Raw genomic sequence first — 18,485 nt, forward strand, 5'->3', positions numbered from 1 at the left:
TACTTACTTTCTCAGAATGCGGATTAACGCTGAAGCTTTTCCGTTCTGACTGTATCTTGGAATTTTAAAGTTACGCTCTTTCTTTCTGGACCTTCCAGTCTCTTCAACTAGTTCAAAGTAGCTCATTTTCGACTAATATTTTCTATATAGCTACATACATAATAGAGTAGTTCGAATTAGTTAAGATTCATACAAGATATGTATTTGGAAAATCTCAAGCTCAACATTAGTCTTATTGTAGAGTACCAAACCATGTATAGGGTCGTCTTGTTACTCTATTCGTTCCATCTACCTTGCGCGACTTTACTGACTATTCAAAAAAAAAAACAAGCACTTGACTTAAAGCTTGATTTTGAAATATGCAAAGAGCAGTAGCCCGATAGATGTCACCTACACACATACAAGTATGTATATATTATATATATATTGTATATTTATAGCATTTTAAGTATTTGTCAATGTTCTATATAGTCGATATGTGTTCAACCGTTACTAGCTAGTAAATTTTCCGTACAAGCCGCACCGTTTTTATCATTATCTAAATTCTATTTTCCTTCCTTTTTTCTTTTTTTTTTTTTTGTTTTTGTTCATTAAAATTTGTAATGTACTCGCACTAAGCCAGAGAATATAAGCCACAACCTTGTGATCTACACACCCACAAAAGCAACGACAAGAGAGAGAGAGCGAGAGAGCGAGAGAGAGAGCAAAACCCTGAAAACGACGGCACTGTAAGAAAGCCACCGAGTGGAAACTTCTCTCCCGCCAATTGTGCAGCTGGCTGCACTACGTGTTTGTTTGTGTATCTGTGTGACGGCGGCAACAGGCGTGTGCAGCACGTGCAAAAACCCAACAGCAACAACAACGGCAACTTATCTAGGGGGGCCGCGAGGCGGGAAGTGCGCTGGCTTTGGCCCAGGCCACTGGCATTTCTGTTGGGGAACACTTATCAAGCACGTTGGTTGTTGTTGCTGCTGCCGTTGCTGCCGTTGCTGCTGTTGTTGTTGTCGTCACAGGCGTCGATTCACGCTCTGGTGTGATTCACTGTGTCGTCATCGATAGCAGCGTGCAATTCAGCTCGATTTGAATCGTATTACTGGGTTTTTTTGCTTTTGATTTTTGTTTTTGTATTGTTTTTTTTTCGTTCCTCTCCCATTTCTTTTAGTGTTTATTTTACTGCCAGATTCTTATACATATTGTTTATATCGCGCTCGTCGCTAAACGCGCCATTTAGTTTGATTTGAGTTGCAAGTGCAAGCGGGCGAGCCGAGAATTGTGTATCAAGTATCGAGTATCGATTGAGAGCCGTGAATTAAGCAAAAGTTATTTGTTGAGAAACGAATCATACACTTCGAAACCAAACCGCCTTTAGAAACTGTGCGCATTTATGTATTCAACAGTGGCATGCATTTGTATCTCGAAGACTTATTGCAAATGCAGCTATACAAGATTTGTAAGTCACACACACACACACACATTCACAGACACACACATACACAGACACACACATACACAGCAACTGTTAAACGGCATTGGCTAATGCTCATATTCTCTTTCTATTCTCTTTCTTTCTCGCAGATGACAACATGCAACGTTACAACAACAACACCAACAACAACAACAACAACAGCCAAAACAATAACAACAACAATAGCGGCAACAACAGCAACAGCAAACGCTGCGCACAGAAATACGCCAATGGCAACTTAGCAACGGCTGCTGGCCATGGCCCAGCAGCAACAGCAACAGCAGCAGCAACAGCAGCGGCAACAACTGCAAGCAATAATTACCAGCAGCAGCAACATCAGCAAAGCAACAACAGCAAAGCGACACGCAAGTCGCGCTACAACAACAAGCGTCAGGATGTGCAAGGGACCGCCGCCGCCGCCGCCGCCGCCGCCGCTTACAACATGCAGAAGCGCACAAATGCTGCTGGCAACGATTCGTCCTGGCACCGTTTTGTTAGTTCTTCATGCATCGAAGGTAAGTGCAACAACAGCAGCAATAACAACAGCAGCACATGAGCAACAGCGACAATATCAACAACAATCGCACGCTGATTCATTAAAACATTCGTCGCGCTGCTGCTTATAAAATTCCGCACAAATCGCACGCCCATTCACAATGATTCATAAGTCACAGTCGCAACGTCATCGCCAGATTTCTCCAAGTATCTTAATCAGCTGTTAGCTGCCCTCTATACACACAAGCAAGCGCACACACACACACACACACACACACACACACACATATTAAATTGTATGCACGTATGTGCACTACTTAGAGAGCACTCACTTTGATTAGAGGCATGCCAGCAGGCCGACTATCCGATTATCCGACTGTCCGACTATCCACCTGTCAGGCTTCCTTATTGGGTCACGAGCTGGCTACAGTGGCCGCCATAATTATGCATACAGTTGAAAATGATTGAGTGCTAGCAAGGGGAACGACAATCTCAAGATTTGGAACAAGTAAAAAACGAGCAAGTGCAGCTTTATTTGATACACTGAAAATATAATACACCGAAAATAAATATAATTTACTGACATGTGAGTAGAATTGTGAAGCTCTTAATTGCAGAGTTTGGTCCAGATATCTTAAAAATGCAAAAATTCTTCATATAAATCCCATGTTTCCACTGATTCTTTGCGTGAAAGGGTCATTGTTAAACTTGCATATGCCGAGATTGGTAAAGATATTATATCTTTATCAAAAAAGTTGTTCCATGCCCTAACTTAGTTTTCAACCGATCTATAGTATATACATACTTAATGGGTTTGAAGGTGGCTTCATCTATGCCTTACCTACATATACTTCTTGACATTGTCTATATACCTACTTATGTATTTACCGACCTGTCTATCAGCCAGGAAATTTGCAAGTTTTTAGTTTAAATTCTATGTATATATCTATATTTCTTCTATATTCCCCAAAAGTTTATCTAAGAATCGTGAAAACATTTTGCACCAAGATTATTCCATAATTGAAGAGTAGTTTTCAAGTATATTCTATGTAATTATTTAAGGTTCTTTTCACATTAACCTCAGATTTATTCAAAAGATATTTGCTTAAGCAAACCGATCTGCGGACAGTCTCACTCTGATAAGGTTTAAGCATATACCGTTTCCTTGAAATCTATACACAAGCGCGTGATTATCATTCATTTAAATGACCATCAACAAAACTTGAACAAAAAATGCTCAAAAAAAAAATATATATATATATAAGTATGTGTAGAGGCTAGCCAAGCACTTCAGTGTCACCAGCTGGGAAAATCACAGCTGGAAAAAACACAAGACAATAAAAAATATATAAAATTATGAAAATTTAAAACGCAGTTTCTTAACTCAGCCAATCATAGTGTTAGTATCCGCTTATCTATATCGTTTTAGACAAGCTGCGCTATCTAAGCAATAACATTTGATTTTATAAGGGGCCCTTAACGCTTGCAGCCCGCCCCCGCCCCGCCCCTGCCCGCGTGTCCCCGTGGTTCCGTGCCCGAGTTGGGTGTCTATCTTTGGGGCATTTCATCAAAAATATATTTTAAAATCCAGAGCGATAAGCATATGCCAGTTTATACTGAGGTTTAGTGGGTGGCAAACGTAAACAAAGAAATACCAAGACTTTATGCCAGATAATAATCGTTAGGAAGTGGGATATTTTAAGCGAAAGACCTTCTTTTTTGCATGTAATTAGAATGTGGTGAGCATCTGCGTACACTCCCACACGTACACACACACACACACACACACACACACACACACACGCTTGCACGCAAATTGAGGCTGGGCCATGCGGGTCTCTGATTCGCAAAACTATTTTCAGGCCTCGGTATTCCAATTTCAATTGAAGTGTAGAATCATAAATAAGAAAATTGCAGGAAATCTTCGCTTAAGCTAACCGCAACAACCTTAATGAAAATCGTTGCCAACTCGTACACACACACTCACACACACACCAACACAACCTATGACACAGACAGGCGCTTGATTCTTCTCTTTTAACTTTCGCTTTTCATAAATTATGTGTGAAGGTGGCAGACAAAATCAATTAAAATTCACACTCAAAAAGAGGCAAAAGAAAACAAAAAATAACGTCATTAGCTAAACAAATAAACAAAAGCGTGATGAGAAAGCACGGCGATTAGCAATTAGTAGGAGCTTTAAAAAAAAAAACAATAAAACGGAACACAATAATTGTATTTATGAGCAGCTTGAATTGGAAAACACACAGCATATAAAGAAACCAATACTTATCGATAACATATTTATCGATTTTAGACAAAAATAGGTCATTGATACACCATTGAGTCGGGCTTAAAGTAACCCAAGGTTATAAAATATTTTAGTAATCGATATCTATCGATTTTGCGAAAGGGTTGTTGATTAAAACACCCAGCCTATAAATCAATATTTACCGATTTTCGTATAAGTTTGATTATTAACACATCATTGAGTCGATTTTGAAAATAGTCCAAGATTATAAAATATATAAGTCAATATTTATCGATTTTAAGGAAAATTTCTCCATTAAAGAATCACAAAGTCGGGCTGGAAGTAACCCAAGACTTTCGATATTTATCGATGTTGGGAAATGGGTGGTCATTAAAGAACCTTGAATCACGGAGATTTATTGATATTTATCGATATTTATCGAAATAAACATTTAAGCTTTGCAATGTACAAATTAAATTTCAAAAAATATTTGATCAATTTTAAAAAGCATCGTCACAGATTGACCAATTAAATACGATGTATATCATTTTATGCCATAAACATATTTACGATTACACAAATCGAGAATAGAGGAAATATTCGACATTTGCGAACTGGTCAAGCCATACAGAGATATGATAAGACTTTGATATTATTAGCCCAGTGATATGAGCAGGAAAATTGCTTACAAATTTGTATTTTTATAGATCGCGTAGATGTAAGCTTTGGCACAAACGGTATGTCCAAAATAGTTATATATATCATAAATACCTAATAAAAAAATCACTAAATCACTAAAAATAAACCGAGAACCACGTGTCATATATCATAAATAGCGCAAGCCTTAAATACTACACGAACTCTCACATAGTTTTCCCTTAGTGTATTTATTTTGTTAATTTATTTGATTTTTGTTTGCTGCTCTACCAAAAGTTTCCAGCGACGTTTTGTTTTTATTTTAGCTTTATTTTGTATTTGTTATTGTTTTACTTGTTGTCACTTGTAAGGCGCCGTTATGTCATTTATTTATAGCAATGCCAACAGGAGCCCACGAACAACAATCTAAGACGCAATACCCGTAGAATCGTCTGATTAGCAGTTCAAATCTCACGCCTGGCGCTACTTGCTGGTGGTTCAGCTGTTCAGCTGTTCCCCTGTACCCCTGTACCCCTTACCCCGTACCCATTACCCTTCACGCTGCCATTCATGTTGTGGTATCTGAAAAATAGAAGGAAAAAACCGCTTAAACGCCGCGAACTGATAGCCCAAGTCCAACAATCAGTTTGATTTTTACTCGATGTGCCCTACCCTGGAGCATTGCATAAGTCGTTCGTTTTGTCATTGATTAACACTTGGGGCAGCAGCCGCTTTTAAATGTTTATTTTTTTAATATTATTTTTAAATGGTATCAGAAAAGTGTTCTCGCAGTGTGTACACAGTGCGAAAAACTTGATAAATACTATCTATCTTAACATCAACTTCAAAAGATGCGCGATTCATTTCCTATTTGTTATACTAAGTGGCAAAGGCGGCAATCCCTTATGGTGTCCCCCAACGTATTTACACATGAAAAGCGTTGCCAGATGTGTAAACTATTTCACCAAAATATAACTACAATTAACTAAACACAAAGTTTCTGAAAATCGTTGCCAGATAGTTTTCATAATATATGCTCGTAACTTATAGCAGAAATCCTTACTACCGGATTAGATCAGCCAACTACCTGCTTATTAACTCAGCCACAAGTTTTATGAACAGCGTGCCAGATAGATGCACTTGTTTATAAATAGTTTTCATATAACATTAAAAATAAATCTTTACTACCTGCTTATGTACACAACACACTTTACGAAACGCATTGCCAGATGGATGAACTATTCAACTCAAGCTTTATGAAGGGCGTTGCCAGATAGCTGAATTTTTAATATTTCTTTTAATATTGTCTGCTTATTAACTCAAGCACAAGATTAACATAAAGGGCTGCCAGATAGATAATCTAATCCATAGAAAGACACTTGGAGGTGTGATTTGTCTTCATCTAGTTTTCATATTTCACTAAACAGACAATGCCAGACAGGCGATAATTGCTCTCAATCACAAGCTCGATGAACAGGGCTGCCAGATGGTTACAGAACGCGGTTAAGCGATACTTGGAGATGTCTCCTGGCTGTCTATTAGCTCACAATAGATACGAAGCGATGCTCAAAATTAATTTTCAGATAATTTCCAACTTGAAGCCCTGCCAAATGGTCAGCGGGATGAATTATGTTTCGTATTTGATTAACTCATTCCTCTTTCGTAATTTTGCAATTTGACGCCTCCCTCAGTTTCGCGATATCTAATCAACGACTTAAAGTTCACATTGTTGTGTGTAATTAACTTAGGCCAAGCAATTATTGCAGCTGCTGCACAATTCACGCCTGGCTGCCTTTCTTAAAGGTTAACGCAGCGCTGCCAAACGGTGGGGCAGGGCACGCAGGGGCAGAGGGTCGGCTACGTAATCCGAAGATGGCGCAAAAACTTGAACTCATTTCTTGTTGCCTTTTTAAGTGAGAGCTCGCTGACTGCAGACTGTGTTATGTGGTGAGTGGAACGGCTAACGGTGCGGCACACACAGACGGCTACACAATGAAGTTGCTTTGAGATACTCGCATTATTAACCTATTAAATGCTCTGGCACACAAATATTTTTCTACTAAAAAAGCCCCTTAAATTCTTTTGCTTTTGCCATCTGTCTGTATGTGTATCTGTGTCTGTATATAAATCTATTTACGTAGGTAGAGCTATATGTTTGCTTAAGCGAAAATCAATCTGCATATGTGTCTGCATTTACAGATGCATTATATATGTATGGATCTACAGATACACTATCTGCATCTTTCATTTGCACTTGTATCGTCATCTGAGTACGTATCTGCCTCTGCAAATCTATCTGTATCTCTATCTGAATCGTTTTCTGTATCTGATCTTCATATGTATTTGTATCTTTATGTATATATAAGCATATCTATTAACTTATCTATATTCCATATGCCTTATCTCAATCTATAAATCAATTTTCTTTATCTATAACGTTTGGAAAAGCCCTGATATCGGGGTATACTCCATCCAGTCTTATCTATATTAATGCAGTTTGTTACCAATCTCGAGTAATTTAATTGCAGTTATCTATTAGATGAGTATGATTAGCTTTAGATATATGATAAAGTATGCTGCTGCATGGGACAGGGCATTATATATATTAAGATAATAGAGCACTAATCATCCCTTCTCTTCGGCGACCTTCAAAGGCTGCGTGCTTAAACCAAAAGCCAAAGTTAAGCCTCGCGACATATGTATGTATATTATATAAATGTAGACGATGATTAGCCTCAGGTTATTCAAATTATGTAGATGGTACTCGTATCTTTTCGTATTATGCATTTCCATCTTTTTACGGCTCACTTTTTGGCGAGTTGACTATTAAAAAGCGTCGTCGTCGCCTTTTGGTGCTTTGACCTCAATGGCCATTTCGCATGTTTAGTTCGTATACCCTGCATTTACATATAGTACGAAGGGGTCCCAAGATTTCCATAGAGATTGTTGTACACATGAGTTCATATTGGTTGGCTACTTAAATCAAAAGTTATTCAAGCCGATGCAGTCAATAGTCTGTGCGCTTTTACAGGGTGTCTGTTGGTCGAGCACTCTCACGATTACAGCCTTGCAGCTTGTTCAGCTGCTGCATATTAGCTCAAATTTAAAACGAGCCTAAGTATTGCCAAAGTACGCCACATAGTTGCGCACGGAACCATCACCTCCTCAACCATATGCCCCAAAAAGCAGCCCAAGATTTAAATGTGAGCTGGCAATTAAGTCTGCGAGTGTCGTTAGTTTGGCGTTGAACAGATTCGCATTTGAGGCCAGGTTTTGGTCTGGTCTTTTGTGTTGGCGGCCTAGGGACAGGAAACAGCGCGCTGTTTGGCAATGCGAACTGAACTTTGAAGGCCGCCAGCATTGAGGAGGCTTGAGAGAGAGTTCAGCTGGCTGCAAATGCAATTATCAGTGGCAGATATTGATAAAGCTCTCTGGACATACTACTTTAATCGTCTACATCAATTTGGGTCACAATGTTGCGTTATCTATTTGTGCAAACAGACATCTCCAAACGCTTCACAAATGCAACCCTGCTGCACTCGCCGGCTAAATGTCATAGCAGTGAGAGTACACAGGCAAAACAGCGTGTCATAGCAGCGAGAGATTTTGCGTGTCTTGACTTTCGATTCCTGCTCGAAAACTCAGTTGAGAATTAAACTGATTTCCATATTTCACTTTCGGGATAGCCTAGCCGCACCTCACGGCTGTCAGCTGATTAGGGGCATAGTAACGAGCGGTCTACTTGACAACCAGCTAGACAGTCGCTGGGGCTGCATGGGCTAAGCGAAATGCCATTGGCAACATCTTATCGCCTAACCGCCCGGCAACTAGCAAGAGACTTACCTGGGACGGCTGAAAAGCCTGAAACGTAATGATAACTTACCAAAAAAGAAATCAATAGCCAATTATTTTAAAGCTTATGACTCACATTATATTAAAAGCATTTGTTTTACGCGTTCTGAGGCTAAAGTTCAATTATCAAATATTTTTATCGCAATTAAGGCTATAAATCGGGGCTTAAACCGAACCGATTCGCGTCGGGATTGGCAACTTTCTTTTGTGCTATGAAACAAATCTTAAAACAATCTCGAAATTAATTGAAATTGCCCAAATCACAAACACAACAATTGTCTTTGTCTAACCATATTTGTTAGATCAAAATTTTGGCTAAAATACAAATTTAGCCGGCACTTTCTATTTGAAAATATCTGAGGCTTGCAATATTTTCAGTAGAACGGAAAATTTTAAATAAAGACTAAGTATGCATAAAGGCTTAAGTGGAAACAAAAGGCGGACAGAGGGTTTGAACCGTCAACCGTATTGCCAACCTATTCTCTTTGGGCTTTGTCACCCATAATTATGATAAAAAACTTCATAAAGTCTCTCCCATATAGTCTCGACATAGAATCAAGTTGCCTTCCCACAAGTTAATTTGCTAAACAAAAGCATTTTGAAAATACAAACAAACACAAAATTAGATTATATCATTGTCAAAATGATTTGCATGCACATTTTCATTTCATTTCACGCTACAGGGCACAGGAAAACCACACAGAGTAAAGCAAACAAAATACAAATTCTACTTATTATTCGATTGTTCGGCATAAATAATGCGATTTTTTTGTTTTGTTGTACGAATTTGTGGCTTTGGATGCCTCACATGGTTTTGTTGTAGTTGCTTTTGTGGTTGCTTTTTTCACGCAGTAAGAGCAACAGCAACAGCTACAAACAAATAAGAGGTTCTAGTCGGGAGCTCCCGACCAGGGTATACCCTGAACCATCTTATTCTAACACCAAATGCAGCTCATGCTAGACGCTCATTTGCCTTAGTAGTTATAAAGATAAATTTAAAATAGATTCCCTTGGCAGGGTTCGAACTCCCAACTGACCACATTACTTGCTGTCGTCTCTACTTAACAGCTACACCAGTCAAAAAAAAAAAAAAGAAAAATAGTTTCCTCGGTAAGGGTCGAACTCGCAACAGACCGCGCTACTTGTCGTCGCCTCTACCCAACTGCCACACTAATTATTAAATGTTAATCAGAAGAAACGAATTATATAGCAGCACAGAAAACAATACAATCGCAATTGCAATGCGGTTGATAGAATTCGAAGCAGACGCACATGAATGTATGCATGAACATGTATATAGAAACTCTTGCAATTTGCGCTTGCTTCTGCTAACACATGCGCAGTCAAAACACATAACTTTTGTGTGTTTCTTAACCGATATTATCTACAGTTTATCTTATTGTACCATAGATTATTTGTGTATTTACAAAAAGTAAATTGCATTTTAATTGAGGCTTATATTGATGAGCAATGCAAGTTGGGTTATAACCTTGATTTTTAACTTTGTTGTGGTAGCGGGGAGGTGGCGATAGCTATAAAATGAAAGATAAGTACTAGATCTTATAGATTCTGAAATCCTTGCTTTTTGTGGTCGGAGATGCTTCCTTCTGCCTGTTAGATACATTTGCACAAATGCATTATACCCTTTTTACCCATTTTCAATGGGTTCAGTGCCAAACTATATAGTGTGCTGCGCCTACTTGATGTATTATATATATATACATATATATATATAATGTATATATATCATACATCAAGTAAGCGCACACTATATAATTTGGCATTTTTATATATTTAAATACTAGACACTATGTTAATACATAGACTATCAAGCGGCCAGATCGTAAAGCGCGCCACAGTAGCCACATTTGTATTTCACCTTGCAATCTTATCAGGGACTCTCAATAGTTGTTGCGGCTGATGCTGTTGTTGTTTCTTTGGGTGCTGTAACACTCGCCCGGCTATACATAGAGCAAAGCTTTTGTAAGCTAATTTAAATGACTTTGGGCAGGGCTCTACGCCTAGTATGACATTAATCAGATCTTGAGAACTTGACTAAACGCATTCGTCTTTTTTTTCGCATCTTTAATCTCTATAAAATTTTAAGCTTGAGTAGCATTTCGTTTTCACATATTATTATTATTTTGAATTGTTCTCTTATTTTTTTTAAATGCAAACAAACGGTTTTTTAATATTTACGTAAGATCTAAGCAGCTTTCGCAATTTATTTTATTTAAGCATTTTTTTCCACTATAAATCTTAAAGCAATTATTTTACTTAACAGCTTTGCGCAACTGAAGCTTAATTTTTTTTTAAATTAATTTTCAGCTATAGTTGACAATAAATTTGTATTAATATTCGAGGCAACTTTGGCTTTTGTTAGATTATAAAATGAAAGCTTGAAACGTTAACCGTCAACTAAACTACTGAAAAACAAAATTAATTACTAAAGCTTAAATTAAATTTTCTCTAAATATTTTATAATTAATCTTTTAGTCAATTTCTTAGTTATGTTTCCGGTTATCTGCCTATAAAAACTATAGTATTAGCAGCTAAAACATTTAATTTTTTTAACAACTATTTTTGTCAACTTGAAGTCCAAGCGCGTGTCATTACAGCATAATGACAAGTTTTTCTTCTTCTTATGTCTAACAGCATGCTAGAGCCTTCCATTACGTGTGCGTCTAAGAGAGATGGCAATATGGACACGCTCATAGCTATGCTTATACACATGTGCGTTCCTGTCTTTTTTGAAAGCTTGGAACGCACCTCGCATAATTATGTTATGTTTACGTTTTAATCACATGTGAAAAACACATACACACACACACGCACACTAAAATGCGCACGCACACATGAATATTTATATGATTTTCAAGGTTGCCGAAGATTTTGGCGCGTGTTTATGTGTTCAGTGATAAAGCAGTGCGGCATGTGCCTGTGTGTGTGTGTGTGTGTGTGTGTGTGTGTGTGTGTGTGTGTGTGTGTGTGTGTGTGTGTGTGTGTGCGTGTGTTCGGGAAGCTCGTTTATCTAATCGGCAAACAGTTTTCAATGCGTGTTAAAGTACGTGTTGCACATGTGTAAACAATAATTGGGGGACTCTCAGCTGCTGCTGCTGCTGCTGCTGCTGCTGGGTTGGGATGGCAACGCGGCGTATGCGTGATTTATAACTTCGTGCGGAGAAATTAGCTTGACATGCAAAGCCAGCAGCAGCAGCAGCCGCGATTGGCTGGTTATTATCGACCAATTGACGTTTCAGATCACGTGCCCAAGCAGCCAGCAGCTATGATGCCAAATAGAGCTCCACATACACACATCCGAGGTGTCCTTCACAGAGTCAACAAACTTGTGAGCACATATATTATAAATCTACATATATATATATACATATATATAGATACTATTCGAGTGGGTTGTTCAAAGTTGAGGAAATGCGTTGGCTGCACTTCGCACAGTCACAATTCATCAGGCGTTAAATTGCCTGAGAGCAAAACTCTACAAATTGTCTGTGCAAATAGGAAGCATGCAACACAAACAGATAACAAACTGCTGTGCATCTACCAAAGACTTGAGCTACACATATTTGCCATAGCTGCGTGTGTTAGCTAATTAAACATTTGCCTTAAACTTGTCTCTAGTTGAACTTAACTCTGGAACAGCTGGCCAGTTAATAATAAAAAAAACAATGTTTAACTATAGTGCGGATCAGCATTTAAATCGGATCCATGAGTTGCCACGTGTCTCGCACGAAACAGGTTAATAGCTTGGCCAGCTCTAGCCCAACCCAACCCGACCAGCCCCCTGGCCGCCACTCCAAGCAGCGCTTGGCAACGACGACAGCCACGCCTCTGCCTCAACTCTCAGCTCTCAGCTCCCTTGATGAGCCCAAATGCGGAAGTCACAAAATTTATTTTTTTTTTTTAATAATTATGCTGATAATGAGTAATAGTCGGCTTTTGTGTAATGCCAGCCAGCAGGCACAGGCCAGCACACGCCCCTTGTGGGCGCAACAGCTTTGTTGTCTTGTTTTAGGTACAAATACTTTGTGAATAATTTCGCACAGACTTTGTGGCCAACAGCACGACGCGCAGATACCCAGTGTGTCGACTGAAAAAATTCACATCTGATTTGACTTCAAGTATACACAGTATATAATATAAATACACTCAAAGAAATTATCGCTTTTAATTCTAGAAAATTGTCATAATGTAAAATCTGTGAAGAAAATTGTTTTTTTTTTAGGAAGCAAATTTTCTAAAATCAATAGCATGTTTCATTATATGACAATTGCTTCAAATTACGTTAAACAATTTTTTAATGGTGGATTTAAGGCTGCGAACCGGCTATGAGCTCAAACCATAAAACGAGCCGTAATAAAGATCAGCCAAACCTGAAACTAAGTCGAACCAGATGCTGGTTCAAAGCATTTTCTTTTATTTATTTTGTATATAAGTGCTCTTGACGTATCGCAAATAATAATTGACGCATTTGAACGTAAACAGTTGAAATGAAAAGAAATTTGAACCGTGAACCGAACCACTGTATCCGTTCGCTGGGCATGCGGCCATAATAGACTCTGAAGCTGGGTATTTAAGAGCCCAAACAAAATATTATGAATACATAATAAAGTCTTAAAAATAAAAAAAGCACGTGGCGAGCAACGATTGCGACCGGCTGATAAGGCCACGAACACACACTGTCATCAGTTCACAAATTAGCAACGTAAATTGACGTCAGCTATATTTACTACAGCTTAAAAGAAAACGAAATAAATATGTCGATTTGGTTATTCACATGCGGAATCTCTGCACAGACAGTTTGGGATTAATTCACATCAAAATGAACTAGTTCACGAGCGAAACAGAGCGCGTAAAATGAAAATCGTTTTAGATTAAGTTAAAATGAATTTATGGCATATGCTTAAATGCTTGAACATGCTAGCTAAAGCTAAGTGAACTAGTTCATAAATGTACTCCATTGACCAGGCATAATTTACGGCGAGCTCATGCACATTCATTCACACGTGAATGTTTAAGCTAAGAGAACTAGTTTATTGGACCAAAACAATGTACGGTAAATGCATAGAGTAAAATTATCTAGAGCCGTAGCTCTTGAGCAAACCAGTAGATAAAAGGGAACATACTTAAAGCTAATAATACTAGTTCGTAAGTGAATACCTTAAATTAGTTCAAATTTGAACTAGATCATGAGTGAACCACAGAGATTTGGGGGAAAGCGTGAATCTAGGTGAATTTGATGTACTTTGAGCTCTTTTTCTTTTAAATTCCAGTTCCAGAATCAGTTCTACTATTTATAAAAAAAAAAAAATGTTTAATTATTGACCAATTTTGTTATTTTCTGTTTTGTTCTTTTTAGAGAAATACCTGGGCCAACACAATCCTGGACATCGCAACAGCACCAGCAGCGAGGCGACCAGCGAGGACATCAACTCGAGCGACGAGCACCTGAACCTGAAGCCCAAATGCCGGCCGGCCAACAACAGTCATCCACTTGGCGGCAACAATGGCAATGTCAATGTGAATTGCAACAATGGAGCCGCCGGCTGCGGCAGCAAGTCGCGCTCCAAGCGGCAGCAGAAGGCGCAGGCCACGAAGCAGGCATTGGCCAGACAGACGGGACAGGCTCAGGCTCAGGCACAGGCACAGGTGCAGGGGCAGGCAATACTGGAGCAGTGTGGCAAGTCGAATGGCAAGTGCAAGCAGGGCAAGTGGCGCAACAACAACAACAACAACAACAACAGCAGCAGCAGCACCAACAACTGCAATCAGAAGCGAGGCAACAATGGCAAAGCCAAGCAAAGCAAATGCAACAGCAGCAACAACAAGCCGCACAATGGCCACAACAACAACAACAACCAGAACAGTAACGACAACAACTGCAACAACAGCAACATTTCAAGCAGCACGAAATGCGGCGCCAACAGCTCGAACTCCTCGTCGGCGCTCAGCTCGCCGGGCAGCTCGCCAAATGGCAGCAGCTGCAGCAGCATACGCAGCAGCAGCGGCAACAGCAGCGGCAGTGGCAGTGGCAGCATCGGCAAGCATGCCCCAAACTCTGTTGTCGGGTGGCAGCGCGAGGAGCGGCAGCTTCACAAGGTGCAGCGCCAAAATGTTAACTTTCTGGTGCCGCCGCTGCGGCAATACGAGCGCCTGGACATCGATGACGGGGCGCTGTTGCGCCAGCTGCGTCGCTACTTGATCGATCAGAATTTGCTGCGCGTCTACGGCTTTCCGGTGGCCAGCGTGGTGCACGATGGCGCCATTGAGATCTTCAAATGTTTGCCGCACATGAGCTTCGCCGCCGCCCATGTGATGGCCGTCACGGAGACGGCTCTAACGGTAATCAATTGCCATGACGGACTCACACTGAACCCCAGCAATTTCGAGGAACCGAACATTGAGGCCAACGAGCAGCCTCCTTGCGACGTTAGCAGCAGTAGCAGCAGCGACAGCAGCGACAGTCCAACGGCAACATCCACAGACTCGGGCAACATATCGCCACGCTCACTGGACTCCGAGTCGGGCGGGGAGTGGAGTGGCAGCGAGTGCGAGTCGGCGCCAAGCGCTGAAAGCGGCTACGGCCTAGAGCTGTATTGCAACTATGCGCTCGTCGAGCGCAGCTTGGCTAAGCAGTGCGTCCGCTGCAAGCGGGACTTCCTGGTCGACGAGCTGAGCGGCCAGTACTTGACGCGCGAGGAATGCAGCTATCACTGGGGCAAATATCATCGCTGTTATGATGGCAGCGCCTGGATCAGCCGCTGGACTTGCTGCAATGCCGGCGAGGAGTCGACGCTGGGCTGCACACGGCACGAGCTGCACGTGTGGACGGGTTCGGTGGTGGGCGTGAATGGACCCTATCACGATTTTGTCCATACACGACCGCGTGCTGCATTATCAGCGCGCAGCCGGGAGCCGCCCGCCGTCTATGCGCTCGACTGCGAGATGAGCTATACGGGCCGCGGCCTGGATGTGACCAAGGTCTCGCTGGTGGCGCTTAACGGTCAGCTTGTGTACGAGCATTATGTTCGACCCGATGCCGATATTGTTGATTACAATACACGCTATTCGGGCGTTACCGCCAAGGATCTCAAGTCGAGCGGCGTCAAGACGCTCGCCGAGGTGCAGCGCGATCTGCTGGAGCTGATCGATGCCGAAACGATACTGATTGGACACGGCCTGGACAACGATTTGCGTGCTCTGCGTATTGTGCACAATACGCTGATCGATACATCCATCGCGTTCCCCCACACCAGCGGCTTCCCCTATCGCCGTGCCCTACGACATCTGACCAAAACGCATCTGAATCGGGAGATCCAGTGCGGCGATGGCGCCACCGGGCACAGCAGCTTCGAGGATTCGCGGGCCTGCATGGAGCTAATGTTGTGGCGTGTTCGGCGCGAACTCAATGCAAATGCCACAAGCTGGGATGATTAGCGTGCGGCGGGTTCAACCCTTCTTGCTCGTATTATCCTAACAGAACTGTGGGCGGGGCCACCAAGTACTTTTTAGTCTGTAAGACGTTGCTAGTTATAGTTCATTTTTGGGGCGTACCCGCACTGGTCGCCTCTTGTATTTAATCTCAGCCTATGTTTGTTTTGTCCTCCTGCGGCCGGCACTCTCACCCCGCACCCCAAACGCCTCCCTTATTCACCATCCCTCAACCGCAGCGTCATTTCACAAACCGCCAACAGCAACAAGAACAACAACAACAACAACGAAAAATGAGCATATGCTCCTGGCCGTGGCGTTGCAATCTGGCGATGTGTGTCTGTGTGTGTGTGTATGTGTGTATGTGCATGTGCGTGTGCGTGCGGCAGCGGAGCGCAATGCGAACTGAAAAAGAAACCCAAAACAACAAAAAAAAAAAAAAACAAAATAACTAAAAAAAATTAACAAAAAAACAAACAACAACAATATGACAAAATGTCGTTTATATAGAGCGAAGCCTATTTTTAGTTATACGATATATATAATTACATACATACAAATACACACATATATATGTATATGTATATGAATTATACATACACACATACATCCATACATATATATCTATATATATATATACACATATATCTTTGTATATATATGTATATATTTATATATACGCACAACTATAAATTGTAAGCATATATTTATAAAGAAATTATATACACATTTTGTTCTTTTTTTTTTTTTGTTTTTTTTTTCTAATTAATTAATTAATTTTGTTTTCGAAGTAACCACAAGAAAAATGTACTGAAGTTTTAGCTGTGATGTTTTTTTCACTTTCTCACATATTTACAACAACAAACAAAAACAAAAAACAAAAGAAAACGAAAAACACAAAAAAAAAATACACATAGGAAACTAATCAAATATATATATACATGCACATATGCATATATGGAAATATACTGTTTACAATGCGCGAAAAAACTATCAAATTTAATTCGATAATTATTTGCTTGAAAAAAAATCACTCCATTTTTTTTTTAGTTGTTTTCATCGATGTTTTTTTTTCTTTTTGTATCACGAATGAAGCATCTCATATAAAAGTGAGGTTAAGTTGAATAACTTTTTACACACCTCAACATAAATTTAAGTTTAGGTTTTCTATTGAGTAATTGTTATTTTTTTTTTTTTTTTTTTTGTCACCTAGTTTTTAGCACACGCCTATTTATTTGACGAATTCATGCCAATTAGCTGTATAGAACTTTAGTTCTGTATTATTCAGATACATGCAAAAAGTTTATTGAAAATTTCTTCAAGTGTATAAATTTTACATTAAACAGCATCGTATTCAACACCAACAACTACAACAATAATATTAATAACAATTAGTGTAAACATTTTAAATTTAAGAAATTCTAATGCTTACAACTAGAATTATTACGAATATTGTAATATTACTTCTACATGTATATCAATATATATATACATATGTATGTTCTTTTTTTTTTGGTAGTTTTTACTATTGTAATTATAGAACGATTGTTTCCAAGGCAAATGCTGAGAGACACGCTTCTCCTTTTGCACAACAAAAACAACAACAACACAAACAACAACAACAACAACAAACACGTAGAATTGATGTTCCTAGCAGCAACTAGCGCAAAGATACGGATGCAAATCGAGCAGCTTGAGAAGAGGAAAATAAAGCGAATGTATATTTTATTGAGAATCAAAATGCAGCAAATGCAGTTGTTGATTGACAAGAAAAAACAAACAAAACAAACAAAAATTACTATATGCAAAAAAGAAACAATACAAATGAAATACGATGCGGAAAATAAAAGAAACATTCAATTGTTTTCAAACGATATAACATTTACAGAAAAAAAAAAACAATATTTTATTTTTATTTGATGGGTAAGCGGGAATATCACTTATGTATATATAGATATACATATATATGGATGTATAGGCATATAGACATATGCATACATAGTAGAATAGACAGATAGATAGATGTATAAATATATAGATGTATATGGTTGTGAATTATAGAAGAGTTTGCAACACATGCAATGGTCTTACATTTCTTTGAATACCCTGTAACACAGCCGTAGAAGATATATGCTATAACCGTTTGATCTTTTAATATAATCTATAACTATCGGCTTATAATGATATTCTTTAGTTATTCAGGAAAAAGCCCAATTTTTGTTCAACTTAGAAAAGTAAATAAAAACATTGATATCTTCATTAATAATATATATTTTGAATGCTTCACTTAAGTCGACAATGATTAAAATCGTACACAACTGATTCTATATTATGAAG

General features: G+C 39.4%; 1 protein-coding gene across 5 annotated transcripts in view; it reads left to right on the top strand.

Annotated features, from left to right (window-relative positions):
• Nucleotides 1-16,969, top strand: part of prage — a 56,554-nt gene extending 39,585 nt beyond the window's left edge. For 4 of the 5 annotated variants that reach the window (XM_070206862.1, XM_070206861.1, XM_070206847.1 and 1 more), the window contains exons 2-3: nucleotides 1,576-1,980; nucleotides 14,077-16,969. In XM_070206862.1, the coding sequence (XP_070062963.1) occupies nucleotides 1,584-1,980; nucleotides 14,077-16,154 (2,475 nt within the window). In that variant the 5' untranslated portion in view covers nucleotides 1,576-1,583 and the 3' untranslated portion in view covers nucleotides 16,155-16,969. Of the gene's footprint in view, nucleotides 1-457; nucleotides 729-1,162; nucleotides 1,451-1,575; nucleotides 1,981-14,076 lie in introns of those variants that run through there. The other variant, XM_070206858.1, reaches the window with a different exon arrangement.
• Nucleotides 16,970-18,485: the final 1,516 nt, after the last annotated feature.

This window comes from Drosophila virilis, chromosome X, assembly GCF_030788295.1.
Source record: "Drosophila virilis strain 15010-1051.87 chromosome X, Dvir_AGI_RSII-ME, whole genome shotgun sequence".
NCBI lineage: Eukaryota > Metazoa > Arthropoda > Insecta > Diptera > Drosophilidae > Drosophila > Drosophila virilis.